The 25,574-nt window shown below is 42.4% G+C and overlaps 1 protein-coding gene across 1 annotated transcript in view; it reads right to left on the reverse strand.

Moving 5' to 3' along the window:
* Nucleotides 1-25,574, reverse strand: part of LOC117545952 (inactive N-acetylated-alpha-linked acidic dipeptidase-like protein 2) — a 1,067,198-nt gene that overhangs the window by 343,280 nt on the left and 698,344 nt on the right. The window contains exon 11 of the mRNA XM_034215999.1: nt 21,110-21,253. Within this exon, the coding sequence (XP_034071890.1) occupies nt 21,110-21,253 (144 nt within the window). The remainder of the gene's footprint in view (nt 1-21,109; nt 21,254-25,574) is intronic.

Consider the following 25,574-nt stretch of genomic DNA (forward strand, 5'->3'; position numbering starts at 1 on the left):
CACGGACAGTTGTGCTAAGCAGCGCAAGCTAGCAGGGTAAACAATAGTACTACAACTAGGTGTTTTCACCGCAAAGCTCTGTGCCCAACCTCACATGAGCAAAAGAGAAAATACCGTATTATGTGAAGGCGGCTTCAGGCTGTAGTGTAAAGAGGGACACTGCACTGGGAGGAGGTAAGAGTAAAATAAATGTACCAGGAGGTCAATGCTTGTGTGCCTTGTAAAAACATACTCAATGCCGCAATCCTCACAGGAGCAATTTGGTGTGAAGTATCTTGCCCAGGGACACAACAACATGGTGACTGCAGTGGGGTTTGAACCTATGACCCTATGATCCCAACACCAAGCCTCTATCCACTGTGCCACATGCCTCCCCAGGTTTTGATGCATAAACAGGTTCTGCTCTGCACAGGTTGATTTCATGATCCACCCTCCCCAGGCTGTTGTACATGATCAGTGGCTAACCTCACTAATGCAATTAGGTTTCAATTGTATTAAATCTGACTCAATCTTACATAAAACATAAATCATGTAATTTCAGGAACCTTGAGGAACTTCACAAACTGATCTATGAGAGCACCATAATTAACCAAGCATAAATAAATAATAGCTACAGATTAGCCAAAGCACACACGAGTGAATCTTCTGATTTCAATTCAGGTATGAGTTATTAACTTGCATGAACATGAAGGTGGCATTAGCAGAAGAGGTTGTGTTGGTATGTTGCCTATGTGTAAGTGTATCAATGTGTTTCCAATCAGTTAGCCTTGACAAGGTAAACAGGGGCTTGCAACACGCCTTGGAGATAGTGATGGAGTAGGTGAGTAATTGTGTGCTCAACAGATAGAGTCAGAGCCTAGACCCCAAGGCCTGATGGGGACAGGATGTGTTCATGGGATTAATCAATCTAAAAGGGCTGAAAAGACCCCTTCATATGTACTACTAACACATACATGACACTACATCACACAAGGTATTCATCCAAATGAGTCAATAGACATAAGCCAGAAAGATTCCAGAAATACTCAAGACTGTAGAAATTACGGGGGTGTCCGGTGCCTTGCTCAAGGGCCAAGTAGCAGTCCACACTCCATAATTAGGTCTGGTCGGGGACTCGAACCAGCGACCCTATGGCTCACAGTCCAAGCCCAGACCGATTGAGCCACTGCCGGATATACATGATAGAATCAATTCCAAGTAATACAAGGAGGTAAAATAGGCAAAATAATTAAATAACATATATATTATCAAAAAATTCACAACAAACAGACCAACTCAGTAAAAGTAAGAATTAATTAATAAGTAACACATATTAAAAACTATAACAGCATGGACAAAAATATGTTTGTGATATAAAGCATGCAGGATAACAGATAATGCTATAAAACGGATATCACTGAAAAGCATAAGCCTTTAAACTAGACATCAATGTAAACATGCACAGACAAAAAAAAAACTGATTTATATATTTATCACACACACACACACTAAAAAGCAGTGCTGAGTGTCCTGTGAGTTTGACCGCATTATCTCATTAGGGTCTACCGATCTCCACGGAGGGACCCTGAGCAATTAACCAATGGCCAGCCAATACAGCCAGCCTTAATTGAATGGGAATTAAAAGAGAAAAAACAAGAAGAAAAGGAATTTAAAAAGGGGAGAAAAAAATAAAAGGAGGCGGGCAGATGGAAACTAATGATAGTTGGATCCCAGGAGTGGTCAGAGGTGCAGCCAATCGATTTGAGACAGATTACTCTCTCTCGCTCCCTCTCTTTGTTTCCCACCCCTTTATCTCTCTCCCTCTTTCGCGCCCATTCTCTCCCTCTTTGGAACTCATTTGATGTAATGGAAACACTTCAGAAAGAAGCCTGCCTTGCAGAACTATTGGATGTACATTATGCTTGGTCTACACATAATCTGTCATCAGAGAGTTGGGAGACACACACACACACATACACACACACGCACACACACACACACACACACACACACACACACACAGAGCATAAACAGTTTCTGTCACACAATTTATATATTCATGGATCGACCCCCCTCAAAACAAACACGTATGGTTGCAGACTAAGATACACTTATCCATGTCAATGACTAGTGACTATGTTATCAGTTATCTAAGTATCATAATAAAAAAGTAATGTACCCCGATTACTTTCCGTTACTTTTGGATTACACGCATATCAAATGCAATGCAAATAAAAACCAGAAAAAAGTTAAGTGTATAATGTAAGACAACAATGTATCCTTAGAAAAGAAGAAACCAAGATATTTAGTGTCAAAAATGTATGAGGGCCAAAATTAAAACTAACCTCTCACACACACACTACTGAAAACATCTGGCCTTGCACGCACACTACTGAAATCCTCTCACATTCACTACTGAACACCTCACACACACACTACTGAAAATTAAGCCTCACACACACGCAACTGAAAATTAACCTCACACACACACTACTGAAAACATCTGGCCTTGAACACACACTACTGAAATCCTCTCACATTCACTACTGAACACCTCACACACACACTACTGAAATCCTCTCACATTCACTACTGAACACCTCACACACACACTACTGGAAACATCTGGCCTTGCACACACACGACTGAAAATTAAGCCTCACACACACACACGACTGCAAATTAAGCCTCACACATAGGCGCTAGCAGAGAGACCACTAGCAGTTTGGTACTTCCGTTTCATTACAATGACTTCCGTTACAGCAAGAATCCCCCTCACACACACAAAGGTGAAACACATGCACATTCCCTACTAAGAACCTTTCAGTAAAATGTTTTTCAGGAGTGTGTTTGTGTGTATGAGGTTTTCAGTAGTGAATGTGAGATTATTTCAGTAGTATGTGTGTGAGGTTAATTTATAGTGGCATGTGTGAGGTGTAATTGTCAGTTGTGTATGCGTGGTGTTCACTAGTGAATGTGAAAGTATTTCAATAATGTGTGTGTGAGATTACTTTTCAGTTGTGTGTGTGAGGTACATTTTCAGTTGTGTGTGTGTGAGGTGTTCAGTAGTGAATGAGAGGATTTCTATAGTGTGTGTGTGAGGTTAATTTTCAGTTGTGTGTGTGTGTGAGGTGTTCAGTAGTGAATGTGAGAGTATTTCAGTTGTGTGTGCAAGGCCAGGGGCCTCATTTATAAACGGTGCGTACGCTCAAAAGATGGCGTACGCCAGTTTCTACGCAATGTTTGCGATTTATAAAATACTAACTTGACGGTCCTCCACGCAAACTCTGACCCATGCGTACGCACTACGCACAACAACGGGAGAGACGAGAAACTGCGACACCGTTGGCAGAAGGAAGAATGGAGAGAAATATGTGGAAATAATACCATAAATAAAATGTTACCTCTCATTTATCATATATGAAGAATTCATTTTCAAACATTGATTAAAGCCAATCTTAAAATGATTAAACAAACGCCTGTTTGAGACTCCTCAGTGCACACAAAAACATAACTTGGAGAAATAAATAAATACGGATATGTTATTGAAAACCACCTCGAATATGTTGTCTTAATGTTATGACATGGTAACATTGTATGGTATTCTCATAAATGATGCGGTATGCAGAAGGACATAATTCAGTGTTTCCCCTACCATTGTCTTGGAGGGGCGCTGCGCCCCGCCAACGGAGCCCCGTGCCCCCCCTGAAATTCAAGGTGTTTTTTTGTTTTATTAATTGTTTTAATATATATATATATATATATAGCACCAAATTGCAACTTATCTATAACCACTTTTCACATTGAATATGTGCTCTTTTATTAAATATACTAAACGCTTTCATTTTAAGTTGTGAGTTTAGTGTTTTTGACCCTAAGAAACACTGATGCATTAATCAATAACAATAGTCCACAGCTCCTCCCTCTGCTCCAGAGGATTTAAAACATATATATCCCAATGCCACAAACACACTGACACACTGCCTGAGGAAGGCTATGTGTATTTCTTCTGTCATGAACCTTTTTCGGACCACTTATTTATTTATTTTGGTGACGATCCGACCTCCATGCTGCTACTCTGGTTCAAACTGCATCCACCAAACAATATGATTTATCTCCACCTCCCCAAAATAACCAAAATCTGACACGGTGTGAGATGTGTTTTTTAGCTGTTCTGTCGTCATTTCCTGCGATCTTCTTCATAAAGTCAGTCAGAATGAATGAATGGGCGTTTCTTTGACTATTTATAGGCAAATATGGGCGTTACGTGAAGCCCGCAAAAGCTGCGCCGCATATCGAGTTGATTGTGATTTATAAAGGAAAACTGGCGTAGGATGTGCCGTACGCAAGTCCTGCGCCGGTATGCAGTCTTTTATGAATCGGAAAATGTCTGTGCTTATTTATTTGCTTGAAGAATTATCACTGCACCCGCCTGAGGAATGTTCTGATTATGGGAGACATATGAGACACATGGAGGAGTCTCCACTGCCCCCCCCCCCCTGTCAACGCCTTTGAGGATACTCCGTTCACCCTTTCACCCTCGCCCACTCTCCTGGAGATCGATGAACACACAAAGGAGATACAGAGGGTTGGCACCGATTCCTTCCTGGAGTTCAAAGACCAAACGAAGGCGATACGCAGGGCTGGCACCATGTCCTTTACCCCCGCTCCTCAACGACGCCCACCAAAATCACCGCGGAGACGCGCACCATCTCCCCCGTCCTCATCACCGCGCCTACGTCAACCACCTCCCCCCCCTGGCAGCATGTCCTCTACCCCCGCACCATCTAGCCCGTCTCCATCACCGTGCCTACGTCGACCACCTCCCCTCCTTCGAGGGGGCATCTGCAGTCTCCGAAGCCTGATAAGGATGTGTGTGTACAAAACACAACAAACTCTTACTGATATGTGATGGGTCCAGGCTCAAGGGCGTATGGCACTCTCAACTCTTTCCAGGACATGTCGGGGCCCTGCCTGCCAGTAGCTTTGCCGATATCTGTGTTGATAGGTAATAGATTAAGAGCGGTGAATCATAGAAACAGGAAGCGCTCAAACGTTTGTGTGAGTGTATCTAATTTAGCAGTGATTCCATGTCAGCCACAGCTTGTTACAAAAAACATGACTGATAGTGTGTTTAACAAACTTAAACTAGCTTTATTAAATGTCAGGTCTTTGGCAGGAAAAACATTTTTAATCAATGATTTTATCACTGAGCACAATCTCGATTTTATGTTTTTAACAGAAACTTGGATTGAACAAAATAACAGTGCAGCTGTTCTTATCGAATCAACCCCTCCCAACTTTAGTTTTATGAGTCAGGAAAGAATGCATAAGAAAGGGGGTGGAGTTGCTATTCTGTTCAATGATTCCCTTCAATGCAGGAAGACATCGTATGGAAACTTTGATTCTTTTGAATATGTGGCCCTTCGGCTGAAATGCTCCTCTCGAGCTCTGTTCCTAAATATCTATAGACCACCCAAATACTGTGCAAGCTTTTTTTGATGACTTTACTGAACTGCTGTCTATAGTGTGTATTGACTTTGACCGTCTAGTCATTGTTGGTGATTTTAACATCCATGTTGACAACCCCCAGGACAGAGGGCTAAAGAACTGTTTTGTGTTCTTGATAGCTATGGACTGACTCAGCATGTGACGGAGCCCACGCACAATAAGGGGCACACTCTGGACTTAATTATCTCAAAGGGTGTGAATATCTCTAAGGTTGTGGTGACTGATGTTGCACTCTCTGACCATTCCTGTGTTTTCTTTGAGAGCTCTATTTCTGTTCACAAAAATGTTCAAAAAGAGGTAACCACAAAGCGATATTTAACTGAAAATACTAGGGAAATGTTTACTCAGAATTTCTCTTCCACACTTGCCCCTGCCAACATCTCAGTAAATGAGCTAGTAGATCATTTTAATTCAAAAATTAAAAATGTTATAGATGCCATTGCTCCAACTAAGGTAAAGGAAGTGTTCTGGCAAGAAAATATCTCCATGGAGAAAGGCCATGAGCGTGAAAACAGAAAAAAGAGAATGTCGAAAAGCTGAACGCAGGTGGCGAAAAACAAATCTCCAGGTTCACTTTGAAATCTATAAAGAGAGACTTGGCCTTTATAATTTGGAATTGAAAAACGCACGACAATCGTTCTTCTCTGACATCATTACCAAAAACAAAAACAACGCACGTGCCTTGTTTGCTACCGTCGACAGACTAACTAACCCCCCAGTGTCAGTAGCCTCTGAATTTCTATCCACCAGGGCGTGCAATGATTTTGCCTCCTTTTTCACTGACAAAATTCAGAAAATCAGACAAGCAGTCAGTGCCTCTGCATCAGGAACAGCAAATGTGTTGTCCCTATCTCCACTTAACATCAATTCAGACATCATGACACAATTCCATCAGATTAATGATAAAAACCTGGAGGACATTATTCAACTTCTGAAATCCTCCTCTTGCTGCCTTGATATTATTCCAACAGGATTTTTCAAAGATGTTTTGCCTTGCATGGCCTCAGATCTACTTCATATAGTAAACAAATCTCTTCACTCAGGTATTTTTCCACAGGCCCTGAAAACTGCAGTCATTAAACCGCTCTTAAAAAAGAATAATCTAGATGCTTCAGTAATGAACAATTACAGGCCCATATCAAAACCTGCCATTTCTAGGTAAAATCATTGAAAAAGTTGTTTTTTCAACAGTTGAGTAATTTCTTGCATTTAAATAACTGTTTTGATGTGTTCCAGTCAGGCTTTCGTCCAAACCACAGCACTGAGACTGCTCTTGTAAAGGTCTTTAATGACATCCACTTAAACACAGACAGTGGCAGAACTTCAGTGTTAGTATTATTAGATCTCAGTGCTGCGTTTGACACTGTTGACCACAGCATATTACTAGACCGACTGGAGAACTGGGTGGGACTTTCGGAAACAGTTCTAAATTGGTTTGAATCCTACTTAAAGGACAGAAACAACTTTGTTTCTATAGGTAAATACACATCTGAGTTGACAAATATGACATGTGGGGTTCCTCAAGGCTCCATCTTGGGGGCCTCTTCTCTTTAACATCTACATGCTACCACTGGCTCAGATAATGAAGAACAACAAAATAAGTTACCATAGCTATGCAGATGACACACAAATTTACGTAACAATTTCACCAGGAGACTATGCTCCAATTCAAACACTGAGTAAGTGCATTGAACAAGTCAATGACTGGATGTGTCAGAACTTTCTCCAATTAAACAAAGATAAAACTGAGGTAATGGTTTTTGGAGCCAAGGCAGAACGTATACAAGTTAGCGCTGAGCTTCAGTCTGCAATGTTCAAAACAACAGATAAAGCCAGAAATCTAGGTGTAGTCATGGACTCTGACCTGAGTTTCAACAGTCACATTAAAACTGTTACTAAATCAGCCTACTATCACCTAAAGAACATATCTAGGATTAAAAGACTAATGTCACAGCAGGATTTGGAAAAACTTGTCCATGCTTTTATCTTCAGTAGACTCGACTACTGCAATGGTGTATTTACAGGTCTCACTAAAAAATCTATTAGGAAGCTGCAGCTAATTCAGAACGCTGCTGCTCGAGTCCTCACTAACACTAAGAAAGTGGATCACATCACTCCAGTTCTGAAGTCTTTACACTGGCTTCCTGTGTGTCAAAGAATAGATTTCAAAATACTGCTGCTGGTTTATAAAGCACTGAATGGTTTAGGCCCAAAATACATTTCTGACCTCCTGCTAAATTATGAACCATCCAGATCTCTCAGGTCTTCAGGGACTGGTCAGCTTTCTGTCCCCAGAGTCAGAACTAAACATGGTAAAGCAGCGTTCAGTTATTATGCTCCAAATATCTGGAACAAACTCCCAGAAACCTGCAGGTCCGCTACAACTCTGACTACTTTTAAATCCAGGCTGAAGACTTTTCTTTTTGTCGCTGCTTTTAATTGAACTATTCATATCTTAGACTGCACTGTAACTTTTATCCATGTACTTTTTTCTTTTAATGTTAATTGACAGCACTGTAACTTTTATCCATGTATTTTTTCTTTTAATGTTTATTTTATTAGCTTTTCTTTTTAATGACTGATTTTAAATGCCATTTTCTTAATCTCTTTCATTTTTTGTAAAGCACTTTGAATTGCCTTGTGTTGAAAAGTGCTATATAAATAAACTTGCCTTGCCTTGCCTTGCCTTGCCTTGCCTTGCTTTGTCCTACGTAAGCAACCTTCCCACGCCAATCCTACGCAAGGCTTTATAAATGAGGCCCCAGATGTTTTCAGTAGTGTGTGTGTGAGGTGAGTTTGAATTTTGGCCTACACGGCCCTTCATAAAAATGTGTCCTCCTTTCTTTAAAGAGCCTGTGACACGAGTTTCCCCCATCATCCAAACCCATCAATTTGAGTAAATATTGTCCCCTTGAAAACCGTTACTGAACTGATTTTTGATATTTGTACTTTGATAACCATTAATCTGCCCTTCAATGTTGACCATTTTCTGGATCTTCTCGGGGATTCTTCAAGTCCCGCCAAATTATGTGTGACGTCATTGCGGGCACAGCGCTCCAGCTGCACCGTTCAGGATCCCAGCATCTGCATGTAAACGCACGATGGCGCACACAGCAGCAAGCTCAGACAGCGATGACAGTTTCATTTTGAACGTGTCTGAGAGCTCATATGAGGCTGAAGGATCGGTTTATGTTGTTTCTGTTAGAAGTTTAGGAATGAGGTGCGTCAATATGGGCGATCATACGGTCATGTAGCCAGTGGTGGAATGGGACTAAAAATCATCCCGGGACTCTCGACCGGCCCACTTCGGGGGAGAGCATTGCAAAACTGGCCCCGGTAATGGTAGATTACATTACATTGCATTTGGCTGACGCTTTTATCCAAAGCGACTTACAGTAAGTACATTCGACCAGGAAGACACAACCTTGAAGAAAACAGAATCATATAAGTACATCAGGTTTCATAGAGCCAAACATTTCAAGTGCTACTCAACTGGCTTTAGGTAAGCCAGTCCTTTATTAGTATAAAAGTGCTTCGTTAATAGTTCTAACGCTCGAAGTGGAGTCGAAAGAGATGAGTTTTCAGTTTGCGCCGGAAGATGTGTAAGCTATCTGCCGTCCTGATGTCAATGGGGAGCTCATTCCACCATCTTGGAGCCAGGACAGCAAACCCACGTGTTTTCGCCGATGGGAACTTGGGTCCCCCTCGCAGCGAGGGCGCAACGAGTCGTTTGGCTGATGCAGAGCGTAGTGCACGCGCTGGGGTGTACGGTTTAACCATGTCCTGGATGTAGGAAGGGCCAGATCCATTCGCAGCATGGTAAGCAAGTACCAGTGTCTTGAAGTGGATTCTAGCAGTTACCGGAAGCCAGTGAAGGGAGCGGAGGAGCGGAGTGGTGTGGGAGAATTTAGGAAGGTTGAAGACCAGACGAGCCGCTGCATTCTGGATGAGCTGCAGAGGTCGGATGGCACATGCAGGTAGACCAGCCAGGAGGGAGTTGCAGTAGTCTAGGCGTGAGATGACGAGAGCCTGGACCAGAACCTGAGTCGCTTTCTGAGTCAGCTGGGGACGTATCTTCCTCATGTTGTAAAGTGTGTATCTGCAGCAACGGGTTGTAGCAGCGATGTTTGCAGTGAAGGACAGGTTGTTATCTAGGGTCACACCCAGATTCCTTGCAGTCTGAGTCGGGGAAACAACTGAGGTGCCGATGTTGATTGTTAGGTCAAGAGTGGGACAATCTTTTCCCGGGAGGAAGAGCAGCTCAGTCTTTTCAAGGTTGAGCTTGAGGTGGTGAGCAGACATCCACTGAGAGATATCAGCTAGACAAGCAGAGATGCGTGCAACAACCTGGGTCTCTGAGCGGGGAAAGGACAGAATTAATTGGGTGTCATCAGCGTAGCAGTGGTAAGAAAAACCATGCGGGCTAATGACTGATCCGAGCGAGTTTGTGTACAGGGAGAAGAGGAGGGGACCAAGAACAGAGCCCTGAGGGACCCCCGTAGTTAATTGACAAGGGTCGGACTCTCTCCAAGTCACCCTGTAGGTACGGTCTTTCAGGTATGAGGTGAGGAGGGAAAGTGCAGAGCCTGAAACTCCAAGTTTTTGGAGAGTGCGAAGGAGGATCTGATGATTCACCGTGTCGAATGCAGCAGACAGGTCCAATAGGATGATGACAGAGGAGAGGGATGCAGTTTTGGCAGTGTGCAGTTCCTCCGTGACAGCAATGAGAGCAGTTTCTGTGGAGTGACCTGCCTTGAAACCAGACTGGTGCGGATCCAGAAGGTTGTTCTGATTGAGATAACAGGAGAGTTGTTTAAAGACAGCGCGTTCAAGTGATTTAGACAGGAACGGGAGGAGAGAGACAGGCCTGTAGTTTATAACATCAGACGGGTTGAGAGTGGGTTTCTTTAGGAGAGGGTTTACTCTTGCCTCCTTGAGACTGTTTGGAAAGTGACCAGAAGTTAGAGAAGTGTTGATGAAATGGGTGAGAACGGTTAGAATATCAGGAGCGATAGTCTGAAGGAGGTTTGAAGGGATAGGGTCCAGAGGACAGGTGGTAGGGCGGGCAGAGGTAATGAGGGTAAGAACCTCACTTGGAGGAGAGAGGGGAAAAGGAGGTTAGTGTGTTGGTGGAAGGAGGGTCTGGTGACCCAGCGGTGAGTAAAGGTGAGTCAGAAAAAGAAGAGCGAATATCATCAACCTTTTTTTCAAAGTGGGTAACAAAGTCGCTTGACAGAAGTGAGGAGGGGGGAGGAGCTTTTGGAGGGTCCAAGAGGGTGGAGAAGATGGAAAATAGTTTTTTTAGGATTGGAATATGAAGATTGGATCTTATCTTGAAAGAAAGTGCTTTTTGCCTGAGAGATCGAAGCAGAGAAAGAGGAGAGGAGAGCTTGATAGGTTAGGAGGTCGTCACGGTGTTTGGATTTCCACCATTTCCGCTCTGCTGCCCTAAGGACGGTTCTATTAGCACGCAGTGCATCATTTAGCCAGGGAGCAGGAGGGGACTGACGAGCCTGCCGAGATGTGAGAGGACAGAGCGAGTCCAGAGTGGATGAGAGAGTAGAGAGGAGAGTTTCTGCAGCAGAGTTTGGAGGCACGAGATGGAACGAATCAGAGGAAGGGAGGGCTGAGAGCACCGACGAGGCAAAGGTAGAGGGGGAGAGGGAGCGAAGGTTACGGCGGACAAGTGCAGGATGGGAAGAGATTAGTTTGTTATGTTTGGAAAGGGATAGAGAGAATGAAATGAAGAAGTGATCGGATGTGTGGAGCGGGTTTACAGAGAGGTTAGAAGTAGCGCAGTTCCTTGAGAATATGAGATCAAGGACATTGCCAGCTTTATGAGTCGGTGGGGACGGAGACAGTGAGAAAGCAAAGGCGGTTAACAGAGATGTTAGTTCGTATATCTTCCCCGTCTGGAGGTTGAAGTCTCCGAGAAGTACAGCGGGAGGGCCAGTTTCAGGGATGAGTGAGAGGAGATTATCTAATTCCTCCAAGAAGTCCCCCAAGGCGCCTGGTGGACGGTAGAGAACAACAATGGTTAACTGTATAGGATGGGTTACTGTGACGGCATGGAATTCAAAGGTGGAAGGAGTGAAGTTAGGTAGCTTGAAGAGGGAAAAGCTCCATTTGGGAGAGAGCAGGAGACCAGTGCCACCTCCTCTGCCAGTGGGTCTGGGTGTATGGGAGAAGGAATATGCAGTGGAGAGAGCTGCTGGGGTGGATGTGTTGGATGGAGTAATCCAGGTCTCAGTGAGAGCAAGGAAATCCAGAGACTGCAGGGAGGCGTAGCCAGAGATGAAGTCAGCCTTAGGAACAGCTGACTGGCAATTCCACAGGCCACCAGAAACTAGATGTTGGATCTCAGTGGAGCACGTGGGATAGACGAGAGCAGGCCGGTTATATCGATTAGGAGATACAGTGATAATTGCGAGAAGACACATGAACAGGAATGGAGAAAATACACATGATTATAGCATGAGGGGCTAGAAAACTAAAGAAAAGATAAATAAGACACCAGCTCAATCAGAGTAGGATTTGCCTCCTCTTTGCCTCCCTCGTGACTCCCGCAGGACTCCAATGTCTTTGTCAGTCTTACTCCCGCAGGACTCCAATGTCTTTGTCAGTCTTCGGCTGTCTGACGCTGAAGCTGACGCTCCAGGAAAGAGCTACCCAAAAATGGACGCCTGATTGCTCAGTTCACACAGCTGTAGGGCCACGGCCCTCTAATTAGTTAACTATCTACAGCTGATGGGCGACAATAGACTGGCCGTGCCTATATTAATGCAGGCTTGAGTGCTGAGACCTGTAAAGCAGGTTTCGCCTGAGCAGATCTGAGATTTAAAATCTCTCAAACGCGATTTAGCTGTTTACGCTACAATAACAATTTATACAGAGTCGAATAAATGAAACAGAGAAGTCTAATTAAACAAGAATATAACTTACAGTGGTACAAATTTCAACCTGTCGTTCAATGGACAGCTTCCCCCCCCTATCTATGTATATACTCGCATTTTAGACTCTGTTACTAACTGTATATCTGTAGACTTGGTATGTCTTAAATGTCCGGTTAGGATATATTAGAACAAAATCTAAAATGAAAATTGTAAATAAGCAATCTGTATGTAAAAAAAACACCTGTATGTAAATTGTAAATAAGCCATCTGTATGTCAAATATGTCTTATATGTCTTAAATGATATGATGAATTGGAAATGGGGGACCCTGATGTAAACAAGACGAAAGTCTTTCTCTGGTCTGCATCCCCTTAACAATTGTATGTTTTGAGCTGTACTGTACTGTACCCAATATACAAGCTGTTAATAAACTTTTCAATCAATCAATCAAACTTCGGTACCGCTAGTAAATTGTCAACAGGGGGAGTGGGGGATGTCAGGGGCGGCGGGTGCTGTAGATAGTAAATGTAAATATGTAAATATTTGTGTCACTGCATCCTGGTAAAATACAAATATAATGCAATGTCTGTGTCTTTGACATTAGCGCTGCTAGCCACCTGTGCCCTGTACTACGAAGCCAGTTCAACAGACCCTGGATATGTTTGAGTAACAAACAAACTAACAACAACAAACGAGATCTCGCTAAGCGGTCCTACTACACTGGTTATCAACTCGGTAACTCAAGCCAGGGTTTCTCTCACCAGCTGAGAGCGCGTTCACGTCTAAGACACGAGTGGATCTGACTTTAATTACATTTGACTCGAGTGTTTCGTCAACATAATGTGTTGCTTAAAATAATACTTCTCTTCTGCATACAGTATGTGACACTGTAAGTGTTGCACGGCCAGATACGGCTGGAGAAGCTGACTCAGATAAGGAAATATATGATACATTATATGATCAATGATCTGATTGATGATGTGATATGAATGATAAGTGCGACACGTCGGCGTCTTCTCTGCATACGACAGTTTAAACTGTATTTCCTTTATCCTGTAATATGACTTGAGAGATTTAAACTCCGCACACTGAGTTGATCTCTTTTCTATAGACGCCGGAGGCGGGCAGCGTCAGGTAAAAAAAGTTATTTAGCCTTCCCAAACCTGAGCCTCACGCGCCGCCTATGGGGGATGTGCTAGTGATTTATCCGACCGGCCCACTTCGGTACCGGCCCATCTGGATTCGTCCCGATGGCCAGTCCGCCACTGCACCCAGCCCACGTAAACTGTCAACGGGGGGAGCCTCGCTGCGGGGAAACGGTGGACATAGTGTCCCGATCGGAGTGGGAATAATAATAATAATCCGTGCATTTTATCCATTAATTTCCCCAACATTGCGGTGAAAAAACCACACGTTTAATCCATGTTGGTGTACTACAACTACAAAAAGCATCGGTTTGTTTTCTCATCAGGAAATGCAGACCGGCACAAACAAACGATTTTTAATCATCATCCCCACGATCATTTAATCTATCATATGTTCGCCGAATTGACATGAAAGCACTAATAAATGTAGTTTCATCCACTTGAGTTTACAACTACAAAAATAATCGATTTGTTTTTATATCACATCCGACGGTAGGAAATTCAGTAGCTCTCACTACCGATTTGTAATCCTAATGTAATCATCATCTTCACCACGATCATTTATGTTTATGTTCGCCGAATTGACATGAAAGCACTGACAAATATGAATATACTGTAGTCAACTTCATTAAAACGTTATTAACGTGCCTAAACTCAGTAATTCACCATTTCTACGCATGACAACACACTTTGTCCGTGTTTGGCTCTCTCGCCGCACAGTGAAGCGTTCCCGCATTGACGTCACTTCCGGCTTCCCCCAAAACTTCAAAATGAGTCGAAGGAATTTCCCCGCGATGTTCGAAATTATTGATATTTAACGGAACGGTATCGCAACTTCTTTTTTAAACTGACGGTTCGAGATTACTAGTAGCCCAATATTTCATTGCACAACAGTTGTTGGGATGCTGTCACAAGCTCTTTAAGCATATTGAGGCAGCAGCCTATACATCAGTGACCACCAACTGGCGGCCCGCGGGCCACATCCGGCCCGCCAGACATTCTCATCCGGCCCGCACGACAGGGGTGACTGCGGCGTGGTTACTGTGTGCAGTACCGGAGTCCAACAGAGAGGCAGCAGCTGCGGGACAGTAGACTGCGTACTGCAAAACCTTCCCTACCTTGAAGAAGAAGTGATCCTTCGTTGTGAAGAGTCTGCTTTGTGCGCTCCGCACCACAGCAGCAGCCCCGCTGCGACAGAGTCCAACAGAGGCAGGAGCTGCGGGACAGTAGCCTAGAAGCAGGGTTGGGTTGTAACGGAATACATGTAACGGCGTTACGTAATGAGAATACAAAAATCAAGTAGGCTAACTGTATTCAGCTGGCGTTACATTTGAAAAACGAGTAATCTGATTACAGTTACTTTCGTAAACCTGAAGTGAATACATTTTGGAATACTTATTGGAATTATTGGTGGAAAAATGTCCTCACAAAATGTAATATTCATTACCGGCAGAACTGTGTGCACACTGCACAGCGCTGCAGCATGTCTGTGAGCAAGAGAGATACTGTGAGGTCTGTGAGGCCCCGCCCCCGCACGCAGATGAGAGAGAGATCTCTTTTAAAATATATTGAAAGTTAGAAACGGAGATGGTTAGATAAAATGTGCAAGATAACGTTTATGTAGCGTTTCTTTATTGTCGAAATGATGACATTTCATAACGGGATCAAATCAAAGTGAATGGCCTGCTGCTGCTGAATGCATGGGTCAAGTGACTGGAAAACGTTTTAAAAGTTATAACATCGTTTCAGATAATACATAATAATGATAATTCATTCTATTTAGGGGCGCCTTTCAAAGCACCCAAGGACACCTTACAATTCATAACATATTCCAAGGAAAGGTTTTAAGTCAGTACAAAGAATGCAGTCCGGGTGATGTTTTTGATGTGTGGTGCAGATGAGAGGGAGCTGTCCAGAATGACACCAAGATGTTGTGTTGAGTTCTTGATAAGCCATTAAAACAGTAAAATACGTGTCTCCTGTTCACCAAAACATACCCATCTGTTATGGAAAAAGAAAGTATTCTAAAAGTAATCTGAGTATGTTAAAGTAGACCCGATTCCAACGTTTAAGACACGTAACTGTAACTGTATTCTGATTACTTTCAGAGCCATGTATTCAGTATTTAGTAATTTAGTTGGTGATCCCTGCGTATACATCAACAATGAAACACATGAGCACATACAACAGTTCAAAAAAAGATAACAATAAAAGTTCACACATAATGGCCAAAGTGTAAGATACATTAAGAAATAAACCACAAATGTTTTATTTTCTGAATAGCTTTAATACCAAATAAAGTGTGCCATTGGAAGTGACACACACACACACACACACACACACACACACACACACACACACACACACACACACACACACACACACCACACACACACAACACACACACACACACACACACACACACACACACACACACACAACACACACACACACACACACACACACACACACACACACACACACACACACACACACACACACACACACACACACACACACACACACACACACACACACACACACACACTGCCCCCCGCACTGTATGATCAATAGTACTCAGGTCTTTGGCCATTGCTTTTTGAGGGTTCTACATTGATTGTCTATGTGACTCACTCGGGCAGCATGGGTGTACAACAGTGACGGCCTGTGTGTGTGTGTGTGTGTGTGTGTGTGTGTGTGTGTGTGTGTGTGTGTGTGTGTGTGTGTGTGTGTGTGTGACTGTTATCTGTGCAACATGGGAAACTGCAGAAAGCAGTGTTCCATTCACTGACCGGCTGCTTGGATTTATTGGGGGATAAATGGAAATGGAAAGACCGTGCACACGTAGAATGGGGAAACATGCTGGTGAGAGATGACGACCCCCCTCCACGAAAAATGCTGTGGTGAGATAGGGTTGGGGGGGTGCATGGTTAGAGGCTGAAGTGAAAGACAGAGGACTCAGACAGAGGGAGTGAGGGCTCAGGAGGTGGCAGTATGAGGCCTGCGCTTGTGATGCTGAGATAAGAGGGGATTTACTCTACCTCTTACTACTGTATCCATCTCATCGTTCTCTAGCTCTTACACACATACAGTATACACACTCTGTCTAACCACACACACCAGCAGAGCCTTACACCTCAGTATGTCAAGACTCCTTCTGCTACCTGGTACTTAAGTGCAGCAATCCTTTACAGAATCAGTCCAAAACTGAACTAAACATTGCATTATGAAAAGACAAGGATGTTTGATGAATACATTAGTAAGGCTTAACGCCTCTATTGGACTCCTTTTGTTTAGTTCCTAGCATAATGACATCCCTATGTAACAGTTGCTTAAAATCAGCTAGCACTAAAAAAACATGGTATTTCATAGGCTAAGGGGCGGGACATTGCCAACACATCTCTAAGCGGTGGACCATTTACAACAGAACTGGCCGGCTAACCAATCAAAGCAGACTGGGATCTGGTTTCAGACAGAGGGTGAAAAGAAAAACAGGCAGTATGAGAAAAATAAAGAGCTTTTTGAATAATAAAGCATGGAAATATGTGACAGTAGAGGAACAAAATACCTGAACATGAGAATAGTATGTCCTCTTTAAAATGTGTTGCCATGATTATTTTAGCTTTTATCTCCAATCATTGCTGTGCCCATAAACAGCCCCCCAGAACCCCTTGCTTTGTTTTACACTCTTTTGGAAAGGTCACACATATGCAGGTGACCCTGTCCTGCAGTGGCTATTTTTGCCTGAAAGGTTTACCAAAGCTAAGCACAACACAATGCAAATGTACTTCGCTGCTGGGGACAAACGTGTATTCACCTTTTCATCCACAAAGAAAAGACGTGTGAGGGAGGCAAATGTAAATGTTTCGTATATGCGGCCGTACTATAAATCTTTTCAACATTCAATCTTGCAAAATCATAAATTAGAGCCTTTTATTTGTATGTTGGGAACCATATATCACATTAACACGTTTTAATATCGCTAAGAAGGTGAGATTCTTTACAAACAGCCATTTAAAGCATTCCTTCATCACCTCCATTGTTAGTTCTCCTGTTTGGCTTTTTTTCCGCATTCTCTTTTTCCATATTTACACCCTCCTGTTTGAATGATGGGGAAATATCCCTGCCGTCCTCTTATCGTCTATTCATCTCTTTTCGGCAAAGGCAATTAAACTCTCCATATATATATTTCTTCCAGACATTTTCTGCTTTAATTTATATGTGGGTTACTTAAAAGGTTTCCTTTCAATGTGTGAGAAATGACTGCTGCTGAAGACACTGCTGCACTTGCTGATTTCCTCTTCTGTAGGATTGATTGATTTTTTTAATGCATGGCAGTTTTTGCCCTCAGCGTCTGTAATGTCTTTCCCTGATTCCCCTTATATTTTATTGGCTTGTTTGCCTTGAAGGAGGAATCTGGAAGCTACAATCATTAGAAGCTATCTCTTTATGTAATCCCATCTATCTATTCATTCTTCTGTCGTGTGAAGAAAGGTCTCTGTGGCTCCTAGAGCCTCCCTCACCTCATTCACAGCAGGTTAATTAACAATGGCATCTCATTTGCGATGACCTGACCGTGAGGCACACCTTAGAGACAAGTTACATTTCAAGGCAATCAAAACTGCACCGCAATAAAAATAGTAATTATAAAAAGGTACAAAATAACAAGAGCAAGAATAGAATACAACTGCTATAAGAAAGGACTGTAGTACATGAAGGGCAGTGAGCAATCGTATCATGCACAGATTGATGTCACACAGGCTCAATCTACACATGTAATAAAGGTTTTCAGTAAGATGTATAATAAAATATAACCTTTAACCGGTTCACAATAACTACACAGTGTATTCAACTTGCATTTTGTACACAGAGATTGTCATGTTCTTACTTAAAGAGGCCCTATTATGCTTTTGGAGTTTTCCCTTTCCTGTAGTGTGTTATATAGGTTTTTGTGCATGTGAATGGTCTGCAAAGGCTTAAATCCCTGCTTCCTTCCAGAGGGAGTTTCTCACACTCCCTGAAACGCCTCCATTGGACTCCTTTGTTTACTTCTGGGAACATATTGACATCACTATGTACACGCTTCTGTTGGTGAGCACTCTAACACATTGTATGTCTAAGGGTATGGACATTTCAGACAAATCTCTCTAGGTTGACCAATCACAACAGAGCCAACCAGTTCAGAGCAGACTGGGCTCTGGCTTCAGACAGAGGGTGAAAGGAGGTGCTGCAGCACAGGCAGTATGAGAAAAGTAAAGAGCTTTTTGAACATTAAAGAACGTATATGCCACAGTAGTGGCAACAAATACATATGAACCTGAAAAGGACCATAATAGGGCATATTTAAAACCAAAAGGTTACACCTCATCTCAAACTCTTGAGGGTCATGTATACTTATACTCTTCTATACAAATACTCAACTTAGAATAACACCATTATGTCATTGCAAAATGGCCTACAACATAAACAATTTTGCGACGGGGCTCCGTCATACTACTCATTATTAAGGCTACCATATTGCACTGATAAAACTGATACAAACGTGGAGGTCAGTCTCGCATTAGCTGCTAACTGGCTAGCAAACGTACATGGTTAAAAGAGTTGCTTAAAAATGATTAGAACACTTTACACAATGTCACAGAAATACAGTATGAACATGACTAGTCTATGATACCAAAATAACAACAGCAGCTTACCTGCAACATGACACTAGTAATAAATAGCATCCTACTCTCAACTCTAAATACAATACACACTTTATTTCCATGAACACAAAGGAAACATAACAAAAGTCTATAATCTCACACTGCTTGGAAATTATTTTTGTAAAATATGACATGACATTTTTTGTTGGGGGGCCTGCTTAGATCGCACTGTGTTAGTAGAGGCTTGACATATTGGAGAGTAACATTCAACACGAGTCACTAACCAGCCTGCTTGGTGAGAGGTACGAAGGCCTATAATATATAGACTAAGTTATATCTCTGCATGCCTCCTTACCTTTATTGCTCTTGCTCTTTCCTTACCCACTCCTAAGGTCAAAAATAATGGGTGCTGAAGCTCAAAACGAAGCACCGTGTTGAAGATGTTGGGTAGTTTTACATTGTGATTCGGAAAAGTGGAGAAGTCTCTAAAAGCAGCATCCACACACACAAAATACATTACTAGAGGAAATTCAGGGTTTTTATATTATCACTACAATTATAACAACTGAATTAGTGATGCTTAAACTTTTTTTTTCAGTGCTCTAAATTCAACAAAAAACCATGTTGTTTAATTTCCCTTGAGAACAAAAGAGCTATTTCTGATCTCCTATTAACAAAACAACCGCAAGTGTTTCTGCCTTACAAGCTGTTGCAAATCATTGTTAGAAACTGACTTGACTGTTTAAGGTTTGGGGATGTTTAGGCGTGACCAAACTTGCTTATGGTCAAAGAAACATGGGTTAGGGTGAGGGTTATGGTCATCAATGTGACAACTTTGAATGTCTTGTTGAGTCTGACAAACAGTGAAATAACCCGTTTGCAAAACATTCTCACTCAATTGTCTTCAATGATTAATCAATTATCAAAATACTTGCCAATAATCTTTCAATGTATTGTTTAACTGCTGAATCATTTAAACTCTACTCTGAATTACAGATCGGAGGGGGGTTAGTCTCGTAATTATAAACACCCGTCAGTGACATACACTGTAGAAGACTGAAAGGGATCCCTACAAAATGTGTTATTGGATTGAAACAGTAGAGGATCTGTAGGTAAAATGATGATAATACTAATCAGACAGCTATGAACTCTTCATGCCGACAGAATAGACAGAAATACAGTCATTCATTTCATTCCTGATTTGGAGGCAGCTGGATAAGCAAAGTCCACCCAAAAGTCTCCTGAGCTATGACCTCCAGCTCTTCTTACGCAGTGCTATTTCTAGATATTCACAAATCTGTACTCCATGTTGGACATTCCTAATAACAAAAGGAAAAGGTGTGCATGCTGGGTATATGTTACCCATACACCTTAATCAACTCAACTGGCTTCTTTCCAGGAAGAAACTGCTGTTTTCCTCAAATACTTTCGAAACACCTTGTCCAATCACCTGGCGATTCAAGTTTATTCCAGCTGTTTGAACTCACAATACAACCACTCAAATTGACATCAACTGGAAAATAGACAATTGATATATTCCTGAGAACGGAGATAAAGCTCTCATTCTGGTGGTACAGTGACCCACCCCCCAGTATCTCCATAGTGCTGCCACGAGACACAATGGAGGACATGGTGTTAACTCTTTTGAAAGTCTAATAACACATTTGAACAGACACATTTCCGTACTGGCTGTAACACGGAACAGTTAAAACTACAGTACAGTGAGCTTGAGCAAGAGAACAAACCTTTTTTAAACGGTTGGTTATTATTATTTACTCTACATTTCTGGCCAAATAGGTAGTGACACATAAACTACTAGTGAAGGATTTTCCTTCAAGAACTTTATTATTATTTGTATTTATTTTGCATATAATATTGGTGATTTTACTTTATATTTAGTTTAACGTCATGATATAATTCTTTCATTGTGTATTTACCTGTGTTGGGAGGCCTGGCTAGAGGCACACAGGAGTCTCCCTGCCCAGTGGACGGAGAGGACAGTAACTTCTTGGCCAGGAAGGTGGAGATGGGCTGCACCAACAGAGACGTCAGACTTCTTCCAGCTTCTCTTGACACCTCAGCTAGAGAGAAATACAGAAATACAGAAAGAGAATCAAGGTGAAAATCAAGGAAAAAGAGACGGATGCACTTTTGTAACAGAGTGTTATCCCAGTGTTATTACAATTCCATTTCAGACGTAGTTTTGGGTCCCATTGTGCTTCTATTTTTACAATTAAAAAGTAATCAACATTTAACAGCAATAATGTATTTATTTCGTGCTTATTGTAGCCAGTTTTATGTATTTGTGAAATCTTGTAATAACAATAAAATAATACAATTTTTATCTATTTTCCTGAAAGATACAGTCTTAGTAACGTGACTCTCACAACAATAGGGACATTATGACAATTATCTAATTGTGTAAAACTTTATTTGTAAAAGGGACAGTTCCCCTGTAAAAAACAATATGTAATATGTTTACTTTTACCTGTAGTGCTATTCGTCGATCTAGATGTATATGTTTTGGTGTAAGTTCCAGAGAGTTAGACATATCAGTCCAGGAGATTTATGTCCCTTGATTGTAATAGAAATACTGTAGTTTGCCTTTGGCTTGTGGCAAAAATATCTTTTGACACAGACCTTGTTGTGGTGCTGGGACAGTTGGAGATGCAAACAATAATAGCATAATTCCCGGTTAAGCTGTAGTGTTAAGCTGGCTCGCTAATGATAAGCTAACTCAGGGAGTCCGTGTGAGTCTCTTGTCAATGACCGCCATGAAACGGTTGGCCAATATATATCAGTAAAAAACAAAATAGCTCTAACATAACATTGCTCACAACAAGTTCTGTGGATTATCTTGAGTGACTTGGTAATTTTTTCCGGAAATAGACAGAGCTTTTCAAACTTTTTATTGACACCTTTAGCCCCACAAGCTAACTAGTTGAATCCAACCAAACAATGCAGAATGATAAGAAGCACTTCAGTTATACCTGAGTAATATATTAAAAATGCAGTGAAGAAGATATGTTAGGTACAACAAGGCCTAATAAAGCAGTTTGTTGTCAACAGATGTATTGAGTTGGTTAAATACACACATTCGAGCAGCAGACATCCCAGCATCAGCCAGTCTGAATAAGAATTATTTTATAATATATTTTGTTGTCCTTTTTAATTAAAGTGAAATAAGATCCGAAGCACATAGATATCAAGGTCTTGATATAGGAGGGATAATAAGTGGTGCGTTTTGTGATAGATTGGTAACATGACCGTATGTTGCTGCCAGCAGCTTGAAAGTCAATCCAATGTGATTGGAATAAAGGAATATACCTATTATTAATAATAATAATAATGCATTACATTTTTTATTAGAGCGCTTTTACAGGTGCTCAAAGCACTTTACAATTACATAGTACACATATTAGACATGTAAATTATTATTTTCCTTCTCTTTCGGGACTTCTCTATTTGATTAACCCTAAATAAATAGTTCTCTCAGCCAATCACCTTGCTGCTCTCCTAGCTATGAAACAGCAGTCAAATACAGCAAAACAACACATTTTAACTGATGGAAACACATTGTATGATGTGAACACTTCAAATCTGGTGGTTAATTCTAACAGCTGGTATAATGACTACAATGAAGAAATAAAAGTTTTTTTATGATTGCATTTAGCCAACTCATCTGTTGTAATTCTACTCTTATTGTTATTGGTACGTGTGTGGTTGTTTAGTAGCATCCTGGTTTGATTTGCTTGTGATTTAAGGCAGGATCCAAAAGACACAAATGAATATCACTTGTACAGAAAAAAGTTAGCTGGTGCAGAAATAACAATGGTAACCATATCCGCAAGGACACATAACAGATGTAACATACATAGAACATACAGAGGAGACTTATTGCTCCCCTCTTCAATGACTGATTCAGTTTTAAGAGTCAATTTCACTTTTTTTTGTATTACCTATAAATGACAAATGTGAGTGCAGTTTTAGGTAGGGGATTTCATAATGAGAATTTGTCCAAAATAATTATATTTACTATACTAAATGTTGGAGATATGTCTAACTACCTGTGATTTCACTATCACTGACATATAATAATAACAAGGGATCACAAAGTTGAATTATTGGATGTGTTAAATACAAAGGTATGAAATTAAATTAAAATGCTTTATTGTCATCTGCACAGTAGCTACAGTGTAGTTAGGGCACATACATTCTAAAGTCCCCAGCTCCTCAAAAAATGCAACTTAAATAGTAAGACAAGAAACAACAACAAAACAACAACAATTAAAACATTAAAAAAGTGCAAGGAGAAAAATAAAATGAATACAAATGTGTAAGAGAGGGTTGCAAGACCAATGTGAAAGTAAATGTGGAAGAAATAAACTATACATTTAAAATAGAATAAGATGAGCTAAAAACCGAATGTTAAATGAAATATTTTACAGTGTAAAAGAATACTGAGGTGTCGGACAGTTTTCGACGACTTTGGTGCTGCCCGAAAGTCCTTTTCCATGTCTTCTCCGAACTTCTCCCATACCCGCTGCTTTGCCTCGGCCACGGCTGAGGCTGCTGCCTGTCGGTACCTTGCAACTGCCTCGGGAGTCCCCCGGGATAACAAATCCCTGAAGGCCTCCTTCTTCAGTCGGACGGCTTCCCTGACCACCGGTGTCCACCAGGAGGTTCGAGGGTTACCGCCCCTTGAGGCACCAAAGACCTTGAGACAACAGCTCCCCGCCGCGGCTTCGGCAATAGAGGCTTTGAACACCGCCCACTCTGGTTCAATGTTCCCAACCTCCACAGGAATGCCCGAAAAGCTCCGCCGGAGGTGTGAGTTGAAGACCTCCTGAACTTGGGCCTCCTCCAGGCATTCCCAGTTCACCCGAACGACACGTTTGGGCTTACCAGGTCTATCCAGAGGCTTCCCCCGCCACTCGACCCAACTCACCACCAGATGGTGATCAGTTGACAACTCCGCCCCTCTCTTTACCCGAGTGTCCAAAACATACGGCCTCAGGTCTGATGAAACGATAACGAAATCGATCATGGACCTTCTGCCTAGGGTGCTCTAGTACCACGTACACTTATGAGCATCCTTATGTTTGAACATGGTGTTTGTTATGGCCAATCCATGACTAGCACAGAAGTCCAGTAACAAACCACCACTCCGGTTCAGATCAGGGGGGCCGTTCCTCCCAATCACGCCCCTCCAAGTGTCTCCATCATTGCCCACATGTGCGTTGAAGTCTCCCAGCAAGATTAAAGAGTCCCCTTCAGGAGCCCCATACAGGACTCTTTCCAGGGTCTCCAAGAAGGCCGTATACTCTGAACTGCTGTTTGGTGCATAAGCACACACAACAGTAAGAGTTTTCCCCCCCATTAACCCGCAGGCGTAGGGAGGCGACCCTCTCGTCCACTCGTCCGTACAACTCCGGAGAAGAATAGAGTCCAACCCCTATCCAGAAGTAAGGTTCCAGAGCCGACGCTGTGCGTAGAGGTGAGCCCAACCAGATCCAACTGGTAACGCTCCACCTCCCGCACAAGTTCCGGCTCCTCCCCCCACAGAGAGGTGACGTTCCACGTCCTCAAAGCCAGCTTCCGTCGAGACCCTCTACTTTCACTGCCACTCTTCTGGCAGCGCACCCCATCGCTGTTTCCCGTAGGTGGTGGGCCCGCGGGACGGAGAAGCAGAGGTGTTGCCCACGTTGACTTTTCGGGCTGTGCCCGGCCGAGCTCCGTGGCAAGCCCGGCCAACAGACGCTCGCCGACGAGTCCTCCTTCTGGGCCTGGCTCCAGAAGGGGACCCTGGGCTTCCTCCGGGCCGGGTATCCTCACTTCCTGTGTCGTCTTTCATGAGGTCTTTTGAACCAATCTTCGTCTGGCCCCTTGCCTGAGACCAATTTGCCATGGGAGACTCTACCAGGAACACAAGGTTCCAGACAACACAGCCCCCAGGTTCATCAGGGCACACAAACCTCTCTACTACGGTAAGGTGCTGGTTCTTCAGAGAGCTTATTGTTATAATAAATAAAACTCTTCTGCATTTTATTCACAAGTATTCCTTTGAATGTGGTACTGCACATTGGAACAAATGATGTTGTGAAACAACAGTCAGAAGTGCTGAAAGAAGACTTTAAATGTTTGTTGGAAACTGCCAGCTCTCTAAATGCAGAGGTGTTCATCAGTGGCCCTCTACCGCCAGTCAGAAGAGGAGTGGAGAGATTCAGCAGATTGTTTGCACTGAACACCTGGCTTTCAACGGCCTGTACTGACCATTCTGTTCATTTTATTGACAATTTTAACTTTTTCTGGGATCGCAGACATCTTTTCAAGGCAAATGGAGTTTTGCCTGAACAAGTCAGGAGTGAAATTGTTTATCTCTAACATATTCAACTGCCTGCG

This window comes from Gymnodraco acuticeps, unplaced genomic scaffold (assembly GCF_902827175.1).
Source record: "Gymnodraco acuticeps unplaced genomic scaffold, fGymAcu1.1, whole genome shotgun sequence".
In the NCBI taxonomy this organism is placed as follows: domain Eukaryota; kingdom Metazoa; phylum Chordata; class Actinopteri; order Perciformes; family Bathydraconidae; genus Gymnodraco; species Gymnodraco acuticeps.